This window comes from Odontesthes bonariensis, chromosome 2 (genome assembly GCF_027942865.1).
Source record: "Odontesthes bonariensis isolate fOdoBon6 chromosome 2, fOdoBon6.hap1, whole genome shotgun sequence".
In the NCBI taxonomy this organism is placed as follows: Eukaryota; Metazoa; Chordata; class Actinopteri; order Atheriniformes; family Atherinopsidae; genus Odontesthes; species Odontesthes bonariensis.
The window spans coordinates 23,091,317-23,110,796 of record NC_134507.1 but is presented as its reverse complement, the minus strand read 5'-3'; the positions used below and the strand labels follow the sequence as shown (position 1 = coordinate 23,110,796).

The following is a 19,480-nucleotide window of genomic DNA, read 5'->3' as shown; positions in this document are numbered from 1 at the left end:
TGTCGATGTTGATGTTAAAAATGGAATGGATTTAGAGACCTAACTGAAAGCTTCGTAACGGAGGCTAACGTGAGGTGATTAACGTGATCATTTCACTAAAGTCCGTTCATTTTTTATTGTCAGGTGACATTATGTAAAGTTGTTTTGATTGTTAGGTTTTAAAATATTACCAAAATACTTTATAGGCCTATAGTAATAATACATTTAATAGATTTTTGGTATTTCTGACGTATTTTCTCCGGTAAATTGATTAAATTACAAAATGTTTGGCATAGTGAGGCATTAGTTGACTGGTCTTTAATTAAGTAAGTTTTTTTCAGCATGACTTTGCAGCTGTGATAATGAATTTATGACTTTCTCTGTTGTTGTTGTCAGGGAGGTCAGCAGATGTGGTGGTCGCTGCTGTCACGCTGCCATGGATCAACCCTCATTAGGGCTTCAGCAGATTTCTACAATGTCCAAACCCTTGAATTTGATCAAATACAGTTCATTGTTGCAGATTAATCTACCCAACAGTATAATAGCAGTAAAATAACTTCTTTATTAAGGCTTGTTTTACATTTTCCATGATAACATTTTATAATAAAATGTTTGGTTTAAATCTGTTTTGTTTATTTTTTTCCCACAACTGACACATTTATTTTGTCATTAATATGGTTTTAACCAGAAAAAAGTTAAATTCATATTTTAATCCATCCATACATCCATTATACCCGCTGAATCCGTCGGTCGGGTGGGGGGGGGGGGGGCTCATTGTCCATCTGACACCAGAGAGAACAGACAGACTGAATGACATCTTCTACAGATGGAGTGAACACTGAACACAGTTTTCTCAGCTTTACCACTTCATTGATACAGTACCCGCCAACATCATGCAGGCTGCTCCTCTCCGCATCTACTAGCCCTGAAAATGATGGAAGGTGCTGCAGCTCCAGATCCACAGGCAGAGTAATGGCATGATTTCCTGGCTGATCAAGGAACTCAGCAAGAAAAGCACCATCATCTTCTCGGTAACTACCTTTTGAGGGGCATTTCAAAAACTGTGCAACGGTTATGATTTTGAGTGCTTGCTTAAATTCAAGAGCGGTAGGTGTTGGGTTTCTCATCCTAATAAAGCCAAAGAGGTTTTCCAGGCAGTCCTGGGAGAACCAAGATGTCAGGACGAATGTAAAGCCCTGCGAGAGAAGCTCAGCCTGAATATCCAGAATTGATGATGTGGAAAGTACGACACCTGACTGCACGGGTTTCCAATGGCCTTTTGCCCCGATAGATATGTTCTTCATCACCCATATGGCCGAGCGCGGATGGAATTATGTGGCATAATTAGGCGCAAAACATGCACCCATGGCGGTGCCCTTCAGTTGCCTGTATAATGAGTCTTGGAAAAGAAACACATTATTGTGTAAAGTCCATTCTGTGAGATGGAGTAAAAATTGATTAGGTGGCAAAGCATCAGACCTGTATGACAAATAATATTGAAGATCTGCAAGTATGCAATTAGAGTCCAGAATGAAGACTACCCCATGGCCGAGCACTATAAGGATGTTCACCACAGTGACCCTTCAAGCCTGAAAATTCAAGGGGTTGAAATAGTTAAAACATCAGTACGTGGTGGTGACAAACTCAAGTTATTACTACAAAGGGAAACCTTTTGGATTTGGAAACTAAAAGCAATGGAATTTCCAGGCTTGAATGAGGAAATAGATTATGTGCCTTTTTTGTGACTGTTTTTAATTTTCCATGGTTTTGTAAGAAAATATAGGGCCTAGATCTATTTATATTCTATGTACATATATGTAGGTTGTGTAATCTCACAGCAAGTGTAATGTATATATTTTCTTGTTTGAATTTTGTGAATGTTTACTGTCTTATGCTGGGAACCGTGTGAGAGGCGGGCCCAAAGTTGTTTTGGTAGTTTGATTGACAGCTCTCTGCTGCTGAGAGCTGTGTTGAGAGGCGGGCTCAGCAGTGTGGAGAAGCTCAGCACTAATTGTATAGTTGTCTGCACCTGTCCTTACCTACACCCTAAACAAATGCACTACTCTGTTCTTTTGTGTTACTGCCCTGAAGAAGGCACTCATGCCGCTACGCGTGGGCCTTGTTTTTAAGATGTCCAAGTAGGACTTGTCAAGTAAGAAAGACATTTTAATTGGGAGTGCCTTAGTCAGGGAATTTCTTTTTTTCTCATTTTTTTAACTTGGATGTACAATACCTTGGACTAAAGAGCACCCAAACCCAAGAAGCCTACAAACAATTGGGATAAGAGCACGCCATATTCTACAAACTCTGAATAATAATGGTGTCAATTATTATTTTGATTAGCCATTGTCACTTTTAGTGGAAATAAATACCTACATATAAAATAAAGCAAGAATTTATAACATCCAATAAAATGATATTTATGTACATGGCACATTAACTTTGTAGCTGCATTTTGCACTCCTGTCCTTATGGGGATACCTCATTTTCAAATAGACTAAGTTCAATCAGTTCTCACTTTGAACACCTTGAACATATTTACCTGTTTGAACTTCAAGAGATGTATGGCTTTCCGTAGAACAATAGGAACGGTCAACATGTATGTGTTCCTGTGCATAGACATCATATAGAACACTAGACTGAGCATTGGCTGCTGAGACGCGAGAAAAACGGCCGCCATCTTGGAGTGGTGAACGTCAAGCTCACGATAACGTTTGTCATTGAATTTGCAACTAGAGACTTGTCAAGATGCCTGGCTGGTGTTCAGCATACAACTGCTCAAACGAGCGAACCAAGGAAAACAGAAGTCGTGGGATTACTTTTCACAAGTAAGATTTAACATTACCGTACTATTGAATCTATTTGTTTTACCAGAGTGTTGTAGTATAAATAGATGCTCCTGAGGCCGTGGCTAGCTAGATTAGCTCACAAGATGAATATGAATGGCTTGATGATATGATAATGAAATTAATGAAAATGAAAACATGACATAGGCTACTTGAACAACAAAGTAATAGCGGAGGGCAACGGCAGAGTAATATTAGCGTATTAACACTATGCGACCACATCGTCAATGAATGACCGATCAGCTAACAGCTGACAGATGACAGCTGAGAGCTGACAGCTCGGCATCAACCATAGCATCCTATTATATAAATGGCTTGAAATTAAGGAAATGAAAACATGACATACTTTAACAACAAAGTTTAAAATAAAGATAAACAATAAAAAACTGTACAGCATTTTATGAACTTCATTTTAGGCGAACGTATGCTAAGGTTACTGAGTCGTGTCACTGTTGATATGGGTGGTGGAGACGTAGCACATTACAAATGAAAACCAGAACATGAATGTGAACATGATGAACAACAAGGAATGACCAAAGTTACATCTGACACTTTTTAACGTTTCCACAGGATACAGGGTTGAGAAAAAAGTGGGAAGTGGCGCTGAGGAGAGATGGGTTCGCGGCAACGGATCATTCCATAATATGCAGCCAACATTTCATGCAAAGCAGTTCTCTTTCAGGGCTTTTAGTCCTCTCTGTCTCTCCCTCTCTCTCAATTCAATTCAATTGAATGAGCTTTATTGGCATGAAAAAGTAAATGTATTGCCAAAGCATAAAATATAATGAACATGTAATGATTAATTTATATTATACACATTGTTTTTGCTGCAATAAAGTGCAGTGTGTCTGAGGGACTTGTTTTGAGGTGCATCCAAAATTGTAGTGCTCTTTTTTGTATATTAATGGCCAGTGGATATCTTCCCTACATATATATATATATATATATATATGAATAATTGTGGGGAAAAAAAGAAGTGTGAAAAAAAAACAATATTGAAATGTAATGTTGAAGGTCCGTGTATGATTCACTTAAGAACTAAAAATAAAAATAAAATGAAAAAATGACTTGTTATCTCATTGTTTGTTTTTCAAAGGTGAACCATGAACTATTAATGACTCATGTAGGCCTATATTGTGTTAGCGATATATTATTAATTAAATGCGCTCACTGTTCATTGCTCCTATCAACCCGGTTATACTGAATGGAGCGAATCACCACTCCAATATGGCGGCCCTGCGTTACGTTCGGCCAAAGTCTCGTGTTCTATATGATGTCTATGTTCCTGTGCACCGGGACACAATTCATCTTCTGTCCTACTGCGCTTGGTGGGTCTCTCGGGGCACTCTGGTGGTGTGAAGATGAACTTGGTTGGGACGGCATTCGGTTTGAGTCTCCTCAGGCCATCTGCCACTCTCATACTGTTTTTCATCAAAGTGGTCCTAAAAGGAAAATGACAGTGACTTGTTAATGGAAGTAAATGAATTGTAGATAAAAGAAAAATGCAAATGTATTTACAAAAGCTATCAATAAGTTATCATGTATTCTTAACCAGACATCTCTTATTTCACAAACACATGCATGAATAAAACTCTCATTTCTAAATTGGCCAAATACACACAAGTCCAATACATCCAAAATGTTCATGACTAACTACTGAATTCTTCACAAAGTAACAGTTTTTTTGCCAAATACATAAGAAAATGATAACGCGATTGACAGTATAGGATGGACGTGAGTTTCAGTAAGATGTAAATCGCAGGGGAAACGGACCATAACATTAGCCCGATAGCAATAATAACTTGGTAGTACCAGAGGCAAAGTTACGTGTTTTCATAAGCATAGGATGAGGTTTTAGTCAGATGTAATCGTGATAAAGGACCATAATATTAGCACGATAGCAGTAATAACTTAGTAACTGAGGCAAAGTTATGTGTTACCGAAATGTGGCTGTCTACATCGACATGAATTAAATGCACACGTCGTTTTCACAGTAGGTGTTATATTGCATCCGAGTTACTGACAGTAGCTGCTAATTTTCGAACTAGCTACAGGTTAGCATAAGGCTTGACTAACTTCAAACTTGATTAATTTCTTAAGCGGTGTCAGGAGTTTTTGAGAGCATGGTATATATTAATGCTATTATGACTTTATTTTTTGAAGTAATTGTTAAAAAAAGTCCGAGAAAAAAATGACATTTACCTCACACAACACGAAGAAATCTGTTGCTTTCCAGTTCTTCCTTCTGACCTTAATCTCCCATCATTTCCTCCGTTTTTTGTCACGGGGGAAACGGTGTAGTTGTTTCCCCTGACCCGGTCTTACACTACAGCCATATGCACTGCAGCTTGGCATTATAATGGCATAACAACTAATAGTAATTTAATAATGTATTTGAAGTGTTCTGATATAGCTCACTGTGGGGATCGCTGGGTGAACTAGGAACATTGGAAGCACACATGGCGTCCACGAAACACGTGACCAACCCAGAACCAATCATCATAGAGGAAATGCAACAAGGACTCATGGGAGAGAAGATTTACCCCCAAAATGGGCTACAGACCTTTTTAATGCACTTGTAATGATGTTGTGATGACACCTGTGCACCTTACTCACCTCCCTTTTCCCTGCTGTGTATCAATAGAGCGGTGTTGACCGCGGTACCGTCTCTGTGAACGAGAGAGGGTGAGAGGACTATAAATAGCTGTCGTCGCCATTGTGTAAATAGGTGATTAGAGCTAGCTGTCTGGAGCTCAACACAGATGGACAGTTCTGTGGATCTGACGTGGTATTTCCTCCGCTACTGTCAGTATGTTCGGCCCGTGAAATCCAGGGTGGCACACAAAAAAATAGCTTTAAATCCACCCCAGTCAGTGCAAACTCAGATGTCTATCTTGTGAGGGATAGGCGGTGCTTGACGAGGTGTTAGCTGCTGCCGAAAGAGCTAACAGTCAACCAGCCACAGCAGCTCTGATCACTCTTTTTATTTTATTCACTGGAAAAGGCTCACGTCTTTTTTAGCCTTATTCTTATTCTTATTTATTAACAAATAACAAGAAAACATACTGTATCATCCCAGTATCTTTCTTAATATCTTTTAATTACTGCTACGACTCTTAGCATTGGCGAGCTAAACTTAGCTAGCTAAGGAACCATAAAGTTAGCCTGTTCAGGCCATGGTTAAGGCCATTGTGGGCGCTTTCCCACCATAGTCCTGTGATGGGCACAGCTCAATTCTGGGTGGATTTCTGCATGCCCTAGACTCGTGGTGTGAGCAGTTTCGGAGCGGAACTGGAGCACATTTCATCAAAACTGGCTCCATGCTCCAACTATATTTTGCAGCTCCGCTCCGTTCACATGCTCTGATCAGCACACCATGCAGCCGTGCAGCCACAGTAAAGTACGCCCCAGCACATCTTCAGGCACACCAGCGAAAGCTGACACACTAAAGTGTTCAGACATACAAAAGCACACACAAAGGCAAAGTGTCATCTCAGATCACATTACAGCATTACAGAAAATTCTTCTAATGAGCCTCAGAATCACTGGAGTCAGTCCAAAAAGCCCCCCCCCCCCCCGACACACACACACACTCAACACAAAAGGAGCAAATCCTGTTGTGCAAAAAATTAAAGAAAATAAAAACTTTAACTGAACAAAAACATCAAACTATTAAATGTGGTTTGCTGAATATCAGATCTCCCCTTTCCAAGTCTCTGTTGGTGAATGAGTTGATGTGTGGTCATCATATTGATATATTTAGTCTTACAGAAACCTGGCTGCAGCAGGAGGATCATGTTAGCATTAATGAAGCAACTCCCTCTGACTTTAAATGTTCACCATCCTGGAACCACAGGCCGAGGAGGAAGAGTGGCAGCTATCTTCAGATCAGGGTTACTCATCAGTCCCAGAGCCAAGATTAGTTTGAGCTCTTTTGAATCTGTGATTCTCAGTTTTTCCCAAAGTGGAAATCACAGAAACCTCTTGTGTTTGTTGTTGTGTATCGTCCAGCTGGCCCTTATTCTGAGTTTCTGTCTGAATTCTCAGAGTTTTTATCCCAGTTAGTGCTGAGTACAGATAAAGTCATTGTAGTGGGTGACTTTAATATTCATGTAGATGTTGGAAATGACAGCCTAAATATGAACTTTAAAAAACAATAGTACCACCCTTTCCTCAAACTTAATTAGTTAATTGAATGTGACAGGTGAACTCTAGTTGACCCCAGGTCATGAGGAGTGGGAGGAGGGGTTAAAGCTGAGTTTATGCTTTCGACCATAGCCTCTGCAACCGTCAAATCTGTCTCTGTGCGCGACCACGCCCCCCGCGCAGAGGGTCTGCACCCGTCGTTGCGCACCTCAAAAAAATCCTGACTACACGTCGGACGGACGCAAACCCACGCAGAGCTCAAGCGGAAGTGCTTGGTCCTTGGTATGCCTTTCCGGTTGTCTGTGTGGTTGTTCTTCTCGTTCAGTGCTGGGGCGCGCCATTTTTAAAAACCGAGCAATAAAAGAAGCTGTTCTTCTTCGATGTCGAGCAAGTCCAGATCCATATCTTGCATACACGCCATTGTTGTTTTGAAAGATAAACACTTCCGCCGGCGCCGCCGAAGTTCTCGTCACCGCCCACCGAAATTCTCGCGAGTTCTCGAATACTTTTGGGGGGAAACTGCTGTGCGTCCCTAGAAATTCCAGACCGAGGGCGCAGATGCAGTAAGGGCAGATTACAGTTCCGCGTCTATCGTCTTGACGTGTTGCTTTGCTCTGGTCGCGAACCACTTTTCATGTTATGGTTCTGCAACCTCGACCTAGAATTTCTAGTGACGCATAGCAGTTTCCCGCCAAAACGCTAGTGGGAGCCCATTCGAGAACTCGCGAGTCGCGAGAACTTCGGTGGGGGGAGTGTATATATTCCGCTGACACGCTGATCCTGGTCAAAACAACAATGGCGCGTCTGCAGGATACTATGGAGATGGATATGGAGTTCCTCGACCTTGAAGAAGAAAGGATTCTGCTATTGGAGTTGGCGAAAAGACGAAGGAGGAAGCGTAGGTGGTCTGTACGCCCGTTGAACCAGACCAGGGAAGAGACAAGCGAGAATGACAACCGGAAAGGCACACCGAGGACCAATCACAGCCGCTTTTGCCTGTGCACTTCAGTTGGTGGTCTGCGTGCGTCTGTCGCGTAGTCAGGATTTTTTTGAGGTGCACGAGAACGCGCGCAGAGCCTCTGCGTGGGGGAGTGGTCAAGATTTTGACGCTCGCAGAGGCTATGCGTCCAAGCGTCAGAGGCTTTGCGTCTGAAGCATAAATTAGGCTTAACAGCAAAACTGGTTCGCGACCAGACCCAAGCGATAATTGATGTGCGCAGTTGCAGAAGTCTAATTTGCCTTTAAGACTTCTTTCCTTTTTTAAAAAAAAAACATTGTTTTGTTTATTTTCTAATTATATATACAAAATTATTAAAATGATTTGCTTTTCATGTTTGTATACTCAGAACTGTATTCGTGATAAATATATACTGTGACCATCTAAACTTTTTCTTTTTCTTTCAGTGATTATTGTCCCACTACCGCCATCTACTGTGCTGTTGTATGTAATGCCGTAGGTACTTAATTCATATACTTGAAGCAAAATGTTTATACTAAGGGACTTTAATCTTATCACTTATTATTATATTAATAATATAATTTATCATTTCAGAAGACAGATTTGCAGATTGCAGATTTTTTGCTTTTTAATTTGAACTATTTTCACTTCACAATGCTTCAATTAATAATTTTAGCAACCCTTAATTGATTATATTTTTCTCCTTCGTGTATTTTTCTTTTAAACACAGGTGGCATGCACGCTTAATTAACAGACACGCGCAAATATTAACATTGTGTAAGTGCCTTTAAAACGACCTGAAGGAGGCGTACTTTACTTGTTGTGAAACATGTTACCTTCAGGTACCCCTCGTCAGCTTTCCTGACTGAAATTTAGAATTAACGATTTCATGAGAACGGATCAAAGTTTTCAACATTTTTGCAAATCTAACTTGTAGATTTACCTATAGATTTCATAAAAGTAATCTTTTTCAAATCTTTCGGCTGGCAAGGCCTGGTTTGTCCCCTTCAATTACTGAGAACGTGAAACTCCGGGGGATGTGAAAGCAGCAAACAGTGACTGAAGCAAACAGTGACTGTTACGACATTTAAATGTGGTGGTAGTTCAACTACAATGGCTGCCCCCATCGCTCTCATTCAAGGTGCCGGGAGAGGACTGGGGCTGGAATTCTGCAAACACATATTGAAAAATAAAAGCCTCGCTGCTGTAATAGCGACATGCCGAAACCCAGACGGGGCGGCGGAGCTGCGGGGCCTGGCTGGCCAACACCCGGGCAGGCTCACGGTTCTCAAGCTGGACGTGAACCAGGAGGAGGACATCCGCGGTGCTTCAGAGCGGGTTAAGGAGAACTTCGGTCGGCTGGATCTCATCGTTAACGCCTCGGCGATGCTTCATCCCTCCGGGAAAGGAGAGACCAGCCTGAGAGATATCTCTGCACAGGTTGGGCATCATCTCTTCTTCTGTTTTTGTCAGCCATTAATTCCTAAATGACTTAATTAAAAGCGATAGTCATCTTATTACATCACATGGGACTGCTTTTAGAGAATATTTAATGTCAGTGTAACGTGCATTACTGTCTGTAAGTCCAAAGATCTAACATTTTAATTGGGCCATCTGTTAGTAAATGTAGGAGCATGTTTCTTCTGTAATGGACCAGATCACGTGCTTTCACTATAAGCGTTATGGCAGACAGCGTCCTGTCCATCCACCCTAAGTTCCAGGGAACCACTCACTGATCTTTGCTGATGCTATCTGGAGTCCCATTGATCATAAAGATTTTCTTGAATCAACTGACATACTTCATTTACCCATTTATAACCTCCTTATAAGAGAGTTGTTTCAATTATGTTCAATTATATTAAGTTGGATATTTTGTCCTCTTCAGGGTATCATTTCCACCTTGACAACCAACACAGTGGGTCCTCTGGTAATGGCCAAATATTTCACCCCCCTTCTTCAGAAGGGTAGCGGTGGTTTCGGTCAACAGCCGGCAGAGAAGGCCAAGCAGCACAGCGGCATCATCGTCAACATCACAGCTAAAGTGGGCTCCATCGGAGACAATGGTATCTACCTGAACAGTGACGTTTTCAGTGCACATATGATACAGGCTACACCACTGCTGGAGCATTAGCAAGTTCACAAGTATTTATCTCTCAAGACATGTTGCAGTAATTGCTTATGTGGTATGATTTTTCTTTTCTCTCAATCTCCAATCTGACCTCTCAGGACTTGGTGGGTGGTACAGCTACAGGATGTCTAAAGCAGCTCTCAACATGGCTACCAAAAATTTGTCTATAGAGCTGGGCCGCAGTCGGCCAAAGGTAAGTATTCTGAGTGCTGGTTTAGTGATTTCTTTTTTTTTTTTAATTTCCCTTTAATATGTGGGATTATTAGTCAACTACGGTGGCTGAGAGCACATGTTAAAACTTAAAAAGAGACATGGTAAAGGACAAAATGCCTAATATCTGCTTTACGATGGACTTATTTCAAGAAAGACCAGTGGCACAGTTATCACAAAGAGGGAATGCAGCTAGTTACACCGAGATGACTTGTGGTAAAAATGTATTGACACTGTATTTCACGTGAAAAGTAAAGCCAGAGAGGTTTTGGGGCCAGCCTCTAGTGGATGTCAGTGATATTACACCTTAAGGCACAAAGGTGTCCATCTTTATACACAGTTTATGGAGGTGAACATTTATTTGCAATGGAATCTGTGTGCATGTGTTTTCTTAGGTTGCTGTGCATTGAGCTCACACAGCTACCATCCATCTTTCTACTAAAGTTTCAGAGAAAGCATGTTTGAATCTGATAGAGAGACTCATTCAGACTTACGGCCTTTATTTTCTTTCCATGTTTCCAGGTGGTGTGTGTGTCCTTACATCCAGGAACAGTTAACACAGACCTCTCCCGGCCTTATCACAGGAATGTGCCAAAAGACAAGTTGTTCAGTGCGGAACACTCTGTGAGCAGCCTGATGAGTATCATAAACGCACTAAGTATCGAGAAAACTGGAAAGGCGTACAACTGGGATGGGACTGAGCTTCCTTGGTAGAATTGATTTGTGGATAAAGAGAGAGAAGTGACTTTATCGCTGCTGTTCTCTGTAACAAACACTCAGATCAGACAGTGCTGAGATGAGCTGGACATTATAATTGAAAGACTTTAAACAAATACTGTACCGGGGGTGTCTGGCAGAGTCGCAGCCCAAACAGTTGCAGAAAAAAACTCCTTTGCTACCTCGTCATTAACCAAAGTGCTTCAATCACGCAAAGGCCAGATGTGGGCCTTAAGATTTAACACAGTTGTAACACCACCTGAAGCGATGTAGCACATATCATTTGTTGGTAGAAATGATGAAATATTGACTAATCTTGACTTTCTTTCAGTATCCTTAATAAAGTGGTTTATATTAAAGGACTGTTTATGCATTATCTGATTCTTCATAAGTTTGTTGCACCAGACTTTTACAGATTTCTCAAAGCAACTTACAGAGAACTTTATGTTAACTGATGCCCACAAAGCTGGTTATTGGTCAGTAATAAAGGATAACAAAGCTCTCCCAGCCTATTGCTATCACTGTCTGTAATATTACTAAAAAAATTAAGGGATGTCAAAACAAGACCTCAGACTTTAGTCTATCTAAAGAATTCAAAGCAACATCTGGATACACTTGTTGTTTTAGAATTAGGTGCTATGAACACATGAATTCAAGTTTATGTAAGATGGCCAGTTGTATAGGACACATTGCTCAGAGAGCTAAAGGAAAAGGAAAATGTGTTTTATTAAATGTGAGTACATGAACATTTAATAAATACAAATGTCATGTAGTGAGTTTATACCGAGTGAAACCGTTTTTTACATAAAAACAATAAGCCAAAAGACCAGCTGCAGCTTTCTGGTCAGCCCTAAAAGTCCCCTCAAATATGCTGCGAGTCCAAGAGCACCTAAAAATATCCCAGCACATCTGCACATGAGCTGATTTGCTAAGAAGAGTACAAGGGAATTCCTATATCATGTTCAAGAGTGCAAAAAGTTTCACAAGTATTACATTTTTCTATGTTTTACGTTCATTAAATTAATTGAAACCATGTATTAGTAAAGATTCAGACATTTTTGCTTCTTTTCTCAAACTTAAAAAATATTAAATTTGACCTGAAGTGTGATTAATGTGTGAAGCGAGCTCATCGTAGCCAGACTTTCATTGTTTTATCTAGTTTTAGCTAAACTGTCTGAGATAAAAGGTACAATGATGGTGTTTGTGATCTTTCTTTGTTAACCCAGGCTTTCTTCCTCTGTGCACACTCACATGCAAAATGGTGTTTTACTGGTCCTTTTGATGCTTCGGTTGCATAAAATACACAAGCTCTGCCCTGTAATAATGTTAAAATCCTCTAAATGTCAGAACAAATCAAAGTTCTATAAATTGTATTCATTTAATATTTTGGGATATTGAACACATCTGTTATTAATCTATCATATGATTTCCCTTTAGAATTTAATAAAGTGGTATTGAATTGATTTGAATTTATAGTAGAACCAATATCATCAGTATAGAATGGATTTGTTGTCAGATTGGGACCAAATACAATATATATATATATATATATAGTCTTCTCTTTCTCACCAGCTAATGCATGGTTCCCATAGTAACATGAGTTTTAGCCTTTTGTTGATTTTAGTCCAGCTACAAATCATCTTTGGATGCTTATTAAACAGCTCAACAGGTTTCATATACAACATATTCCTTAGGCTCAGAATGACTGCAAGTTTTTTAATTCAATACAGAGTTTAAAAGAGTTTGTTTTAAAAAAAAATTAAGATTAAAACAGTTTAATAGATTAAATGCTTAGAAGATGTCATTGTATCGTGGTTAAATTTCTACATTCTATCAATGCACTGACAGACATTTAAGATGATGACTGAATTATTGATTTTCTGTCAGTTATTTTAAAATCCAAGGTTTGTTCCGACCTCAGTCAAGTGCTTTTTTTCAATTTGGTTGTGACACCAAACATTATTACAGATTAAACAGTTTTGCTTGACAACATTTAAATATTGTTTTAGTCTGATTTTGCTGTCTGTCTTGCTGTCATCGGGGAAAAATCTGTGAGAGAGTGATGCTTTTTATCGACAGATTAATCCAGAACTCTGATCATAAACCGCTCCAGGGCCAGCATAATTAACCGTAATGATATAGCCATGCTGAAATTGAAAAGGGATTTTGGGCTCAACTCAATAAGCAATTAATCTTCCTTCGTACTAGGCGTACATCCCTTGGAGGTTTCCAAATGTTTTCATACAGCTGTAACTTCATTTTGTTTCCAGTCTTTGTGTCAGATCACCCTCTGAGGGTACTTCTGATGTTTTTATTCTCAAATTCTCAGGAGGAAAACATTATTCAAAATGTAGAACTCCTCCTTTAAAGCAGAATCTGGTAACATTGAGATGCTCATTGACATATTTCTGTTCATGCTGCTCTTGTGCAGGTTAGCATGAAGTTGTAGTCGTGATGATATGTTTGCTGTCAGAGTTACGCCGCATCCTCACTCAAAACTGATTACAAAAAGGCTTGGCATTTTCAAACAGCAAAATGTCTGGCAGAAATGAAAGGGATGCAAAACCAGTTCAACAGGCAAACAAATGGATACATATTTTATGTATAACATATAACAATGTTGAACTGATTCTTACCAACTCTGGGTTACTGAGTTAATTCAAGCTTTAATTCTAATATGCTTTAAAATTATACTCATATTTTCATCAAAGACCTCACCATACCTTCAGTGCAGAGCAATTATTCAATCATTTTTAATTCCCACTTCATCCCGCTCAAGACCAAAATTGGCTGAAGCCTTTCTCAGTTACCATCTGAGGAAAGGCCTGGCACAGCTGGACTGGTTGCCAGTCCATCACAGGGCTGCACAGAGACATGTGACCACACACACTCAACCTATGGTCAATTTAGAATCGCCAATTCACCTAACATGCATACTTTTGGACTCCGGGAGGAAACTGGGGTACCCAAGGAGAACCCTCGTTGGCACAGGAAGAACATAACTCCACACCGAAAGGCCCCAGCCGGGATTTGAAGCCGGAACCCTCTTGCTGTGAGGCGACAGTGCTAAACACCACATCACCATGCAGCCTGCCAAGCATTTACGTCGTTCAAATTCCAGTCGTTTTTCCTCTCTTGGAACAACACAAGCACAGTTCGGTCAGGATTTACGCAGGCTTGCAGCATTTTCAGACTCCATGAACAATTCTAACTTTGTACGTATTTTCTCCAATTTGATTGACCCGGCAATGGTAATGAATGCATTTGTATATCCGTATCAGTATTATCTTCGTTAACACGTTGTCCTGGTAATGGTGTTTCTTACAGTGTCAACAGCGACATTATATTCTGTGTGTGTCAATATCTCTTAACTGTATGTTGTCATTTCATCATCTAAAGAACGGAAGTAGTCTGTGAAACAGTACTTTATGGTTGTTTTTCATATTCTGAATTTCCTCATTGTTGCTGTTGTCAAACGAGTTCTTTGGTAAGATTATTTATCAATAAATATAAATTAAACTTTGATAGAGCAAAATTTGTAACGAATTGTCAGTAAAAATGCCTTCTGGTAACTGTTTTCCTCCATCGAGCTTGGATTGTTGTTTGACCTTTGTCTTTTGACTTCTTTGCTCTTGTTATCTAAGTCTCTGTTTGGTATCAGGTCTCTTCTGTATAACAAAAGACATGCTATCAGAAGGTATCCTAAAAGAAAGACAATGTTATTGCTAGAAGTGATTTTCGTGCGACAGGGTTACTATAGTTCATTTTCTTGACTAATAAATTGACTGTATGGCAGCTTTGTGCGCACATCATGTGCGGAGAGGACTGCAGGGAATGAGGATGACAGCGAGCGGCAACGATTATAAATAAAAGCACCCACAGCTGCACGGACTGGTGGTGTTGTTTAATATACCAGCGGGGAGCAGCCGCGACTCTGCCATTATACAGAAGGGGACAAGGGACGAGTCCATTCTTGCATGGCTTTATGTAACAGTGTAGAATTGCGGTGTAGTTTTACTGCAGAAAGCAGAAGAAACCGGTTGGAGGAGGTGAACGGGTTCGGGCTTCGGCTGGAGGAGCTGGCGTGACGTAGCGCTTCAACAACACACATACACATACGCCGGCTGCTGCTGCTGCGCTTGCCAGTATCTCAATGAGGGGAAATGACCGCGAGTGACCTCAAAGGACACACTGTATTTTAGCGATTATTCTCATTTTAATTTCAAAAGTCACAATTCTAAAAATGTACCCCAAGATTGTGCTTGGTACTTCAGAGTAGAAAGGCTAAATTACGGCGTTCGCTGGTCGCACGACTATCTCACCAGCTCGCCAGTGGGGCTAGTATTAGCTAGCTAGGCTAAACTAGCCCGGCTAACAGCTGAGCTCTTGCACTTTGTTCCCTGCAGATGCTAAGCTAGGCTAGGCTGGGTTAGCTGCTGTCATGGATAAAGCTAAGTCACTGATGGACAAGAAAGGAGCGTCGGGACCTTTTCATGTCAACAACTGCCCGAGCCAGAGAGGCTTCCACGGCCACGTCGTGGTGGCCGCAAACGGAAGCTGCTGCAGCAGCAGCAGCAATGCGTTCGGCTTGAACACCGGAGCCAACAGCAGCACGTTTGAAAATATGCATCACCTGCACCGCGGGGAGGATGCGGAATGCAACGGGTCCCCGGCCAAGAGAAGCCGGCTGCGTAGGAGGACGGAGTCGGTGAGACGGAACAGACCCCGTAAGTAAAACATATCTTTCACAGGTACTATCGTTCCGTCATCTGTTGTCATTGCTCTGCTATGAGGCGGTGTGCTGTTTGTGTTACACAAGCTGTCAACTGAGAAGTTTCTGTGTACACAACTGTGCCGTGTTGCAATGACAGCAAGACAACCTTGTGGAGACCCCGCATCGTATTTTGTCATTGCGTCTATATTAGCTCAGTTTACTTTATTATAGCTTTATTATCAGTCTGTGTTTTAGAACCCAATCTGGTCCTTTTTTTGCCGGCTCAGTTTGCGTCTGCAGCTGAGCTGTCCAATCCAGCCTGCCGTTGTCAGGGAGACCTCCTTTTGTGTTTATGGACCCTCAGGGTGCATTTGGAGCGCTGTGATTGGTCGGTTTCCGGTGGTGAAAGAGCTCCTGATAAGTGGGCCTGGCTTGCCTCAGCCAATCAGTACGCGACTCTTGTCTACAAGAGGAAGGGTTGAATGGGCCGGAGTCCCACCCCTTATTTACCGAGTGTTTCGGTTGATGAGAGTGAAGATCATCTTAGTAAAGTTTGCAGGTTTCGCGAAGAATGTTTAAAAGTGTTCTTTTCTTGGCTTTGTTTTATTAGATATCCAAGACTTACTGAAACCTCATACAAAGACATCTTCCGAAAATCTTGTTTTACGTTTTTTTTTTTTTATAAATACTTCCTTGTATGCATCCGTGAGCAGATATTCTACCTTACGATGAAGCTCATAACTGAGAATAAACCTGGTAAGTGTGAGCTGGTTTGTGTTTCAATGTTTAGAGGCGTAGAAGTTCTTCTAACCTGGTTTCTTTGGATCTCTTATTTGTCCTAAAAAGAGAGTGGCTGTCATGCCAAAACTTAATCTTACTCTCTTAAGATGTTTGCAGATATGTCAAATTGCCTCTCAGCATTCTTTACACCTGTTAGGGAGATGGAGAGGGAAAGAAAAAAGGGTCAGGACACATTTCTTTTTTTATTTCAAGAAAAGTCTTGTAACTGTCACTTGTTAGACGGCTGCTTATTACAGTAAGTGGAGCTCATTTCTGCTGTGATAATGCTTGTGTTTACATTGGTGGAATTTACCTACCCCTGTTCACACCTTTCTTGTGCTTGTTGCCAAGAAGTGAACTGCTTTTTGTTTGTTTCTAAGAGACTAGCAAGAGATCATACCACTATTTTCTATCTATAAGTGCTCTTGTTCCTAAACATTCACATTTTTGCTCGTGTTTCCCTCGTGAATGTTGAATTCATACATCACGGTCTGCAGCATGTGTGTCATAGTGCCACACAAAGGCACTAAAGTGGTTTGCAGTTCAAGTCATCAGTAGCCCCTTTCACACTGCCGAATAACCCGCGTTTAATTCGCGAATTTAGCGTGTCCGCTGTTGTGTTCACACTGCCGACCCGGGCTGCCGCGTCAACTCGACTCGCCTTTCGACCCGCGTCGGACCCTAGTCTTTTTGCCGAGCCGAGTTTGATGTGAACGCAATCGACGCGGGTCGGACGTGGGCGTGGCGTGACGTGAGGAGTTTAAAAGACAGAATGGACAGCTGATTCAGAACAACAGCGACAGATGAGGACAAGTTTTACTCTGTTTTAGCCTACATCAAGTTTGAGACATTTTTGAAGATGGCCAACTGGTGAGACAAGGAGGTCCGCGAGCTCCTCAGCCCCCGAACAGAGGACGTTATTTACCGCCACATTTCGGGGACGGTGAAAGATGGACCTCTGCTGGAATTCGGGCTGGCGAGAAAGATGGGAGAGCGCGGTTTCCCACGCAGCAAGACGCACCGTAAAGTAACATCTCCATGAACTGCATTGCAAAAATGAGTTCTCAAGGTGTCCCGCCATCGTTTGTTTGAAAAATTTGATGCAGACAGGTGTATTTCATCCTACCTCCGACGCATGGCTTGTGCCTACGTCATTGCACACGCCCAGCATTTTCTGTGTTTCATGTGACGCTCTGCCACTAGGCAACGCCCCCTGAACTCGGCTTCAGGCGACACGGGTCACCCTGACACGCCAAGCGTTCACATTGCTCGACGCGGGTCGAAGGTGCAATTTGGACCCGCTAAGGTAGCGGGTCGCAGTGTGAAAAGGGCTAGTGTTAACCACCGGCTATTGTTTCTTAGTCATTGCAAAATAAAAGATGTTCAGTGGTTTATTTAGTTGGAAAAAATCTGCCCAATAAGATAACACAAAATCTCTTATTTTGCTTGCAAATACATATTCACATACTGCTGTCCTGAAACATACATTATGTACTGTGGATTCCCTATCTGCAATCAAAATCAGATGTCTGAATTTCAAGTCGCATTGAAGTATTAAAAAGTCCAATAAAACAGAAAACATGAAATTCATCATGATAAAACTTTAATGTATAAACGTATATTGATTATTGTCAGAGATCGCTTTGAATCGGCTCGCACCAGCCTCATCAACATGCTGATGTTCTGATCCATGAGTAATCAGTAATGTTTATAACATGAGTGCTTAGGACTCGTGTGTTGGAGAACACCCACCTGCAAACTCCTTTTTCATTTGATCTAAATTAGACTACATATCTGTAAAGTTTCATGACTGTGGCTTGTACAACTGTGATGTGTTGACTTCAGACAGACAGATACACAAACACAGTGACAGTGAGTGATCCTTCTCATTATTTTACCACAGTGAAACGCGCACACAGACTCAAAAGGTGAAAACGATGCCAGCTGTGCTGCCGCTGCTGGTAATGATGTTATATGTATGTTTTTGATCATTTATTTGTGATGTTGCAGATGGTACAGCAATGATTTTTTTTAAATTTGTTTTTGCTGTGATGCTGAGAAGCAAGAGAATGAAAGTCCTTATACAAGAGTTACCCCGATTACATAATCAAAGGGACATCTCATCTGTAAACTTTAAAATGTCCGGTCAGAGCTCCTCTGCTTCATGGCTAACTTGGTCGGGGATGGCGGGCAGCCATCCTGATAAACCCAGATAAAACTCTAAGCTTTTCCCCGTTGGGGCTGACCCTGGTATGTGTTCCCCTCGGGGATGTGATCTTTTGTCTCCAGGCTTTTGTTCTGTTTGGGGTTTGAGGTGGTTCAAGGTTGGGGTTACTTTTGGTTAATACTGCCTGAAGTACCGCTTGTTTGTGCCGGAAGCGACTTGGCAGCAGTTTAAGTATTGGCTGTGTAGGGGAATGACGGAGTTGAAGCCTAATGAGATTTGACATAGTTTTCAGTCATCACATACTTTATCTTGTCATGGTTGACCTAAAAAATGTCACTTAAAAGTGGTGGGAAGTTTCTTTTGGAGATCTGTAATTTTCCAACCTCGCAGCTACATAACAATGGCTTTAGCTTCAGAAATCTGGTTTTATATCCAGTGCCAGAGCATTGCAATTTTTGTGTCCTAATTAAATTGTTGTCAGCAATTCTATACCATTTCCCTCCTTTTTATATCAACTTTTCTTTGCTATTTTGTGTAATCTCTTTAAATCACCTTTGGATTTTATGGGTATTGTCAGTAGTGGAAGAAATTGAATTTTTGCCCATCATTTCTCCTCTTTTTTCTGTTTTGAAGTGTTGCACACCGCTGCTTGTGTCAGTGCTGCACATGGCTTTAAACAAGTTCTTATTTGTCATCACATTTGCTGTGAAATACAAACAGACTGCACAGCAGTATTAGTAGGTAGATTGTATAATTAACAGTATAAAGCATTAGAGCTCCCAGAGTGCAGAGCAACTCCCACTAAACAAATCAGATAAAAACCTACAGTGCAAGG

General features: G+C 41.1%; 2 protein-coding genes across 4 annotated transcripts in view; both read left to right on the top strand.

The window, feature by feature from the left end:
• Positions 1–9,019: 9,019 nt before the first annotated feature.
• LOC142400292 (C-signal) lies at positions 9,020–11,347 on the top strand. Its single transcript, XM_075485080.1, has 4 exons — positions 9,020–9,369; positions 9,815–9,992; positions 10,156–10,250; positions 10,790–11,347. Exons 1-4 carry the CDS (start codon positions 9,043–9,045, stop codon positions 10,979–10,981), a joined length of 792 nt encoding a protein of 263 aa, XP_075341195.1. The 5' UTR covers positions 9,020–9,042; the 3' UTR covers positions 10,982–11,347.
• A 2,813-nt stretch (positions 11,348–14,160) lies between these two features.
• Positions 14,161–19,480, top strand: part of pank1a (pantothenate kinase 1a) — a 29,238-nt gene continuing 23,918 nt past the window's right edge. The window contains exons 1-2 of one of the 3 annotated variants that reach the window (XM_075479836.1): positions 14,161–14,235; positions 15,391–15,711. In XM_075479836.1, the coding sequence (XP_075335951.1) occupies positions 15,426–15,711 (286 nt within the window). In that variant the 5' untranslated portion in view covers positions 14,161–14,235; positions 15,391–15,425. Of the gene's footprint in view, positions 14,236–15,390; positions 15,712–16,247; positions 16,455–19,480 lie in introns of those variants that run through there. The other 2 variants (XM_075479845.1, XM_075479855.1) reach the window with 2 other exon arrangements.

Excerpts from the sequence above, each read along its gene's own strand:
- LOC142400292 (XM_075485080.1), top strand. The coding sequence starts at position 9,043 with ATGGCTGCCCCCATCGCTCTCATTCAAGGTGCCGGGAGAGGACTGGGG. Across the intron at positions 9,370-9,814 it reads TGAGAGATATCTCTGCACAG|GGTATCATTTCCACCTTGAC; the intron begins GTTGGGCATCAT and ends TGTCCTCTTCAG. Across the intron at positions 10,251-10,789 it reads TGGGCCGCAGTCGGCCAAAG|GTGGTGTGTGTGTCCTTACA; the intron begins GTAAGTATTCTG and ends CCATGTTTCCAG.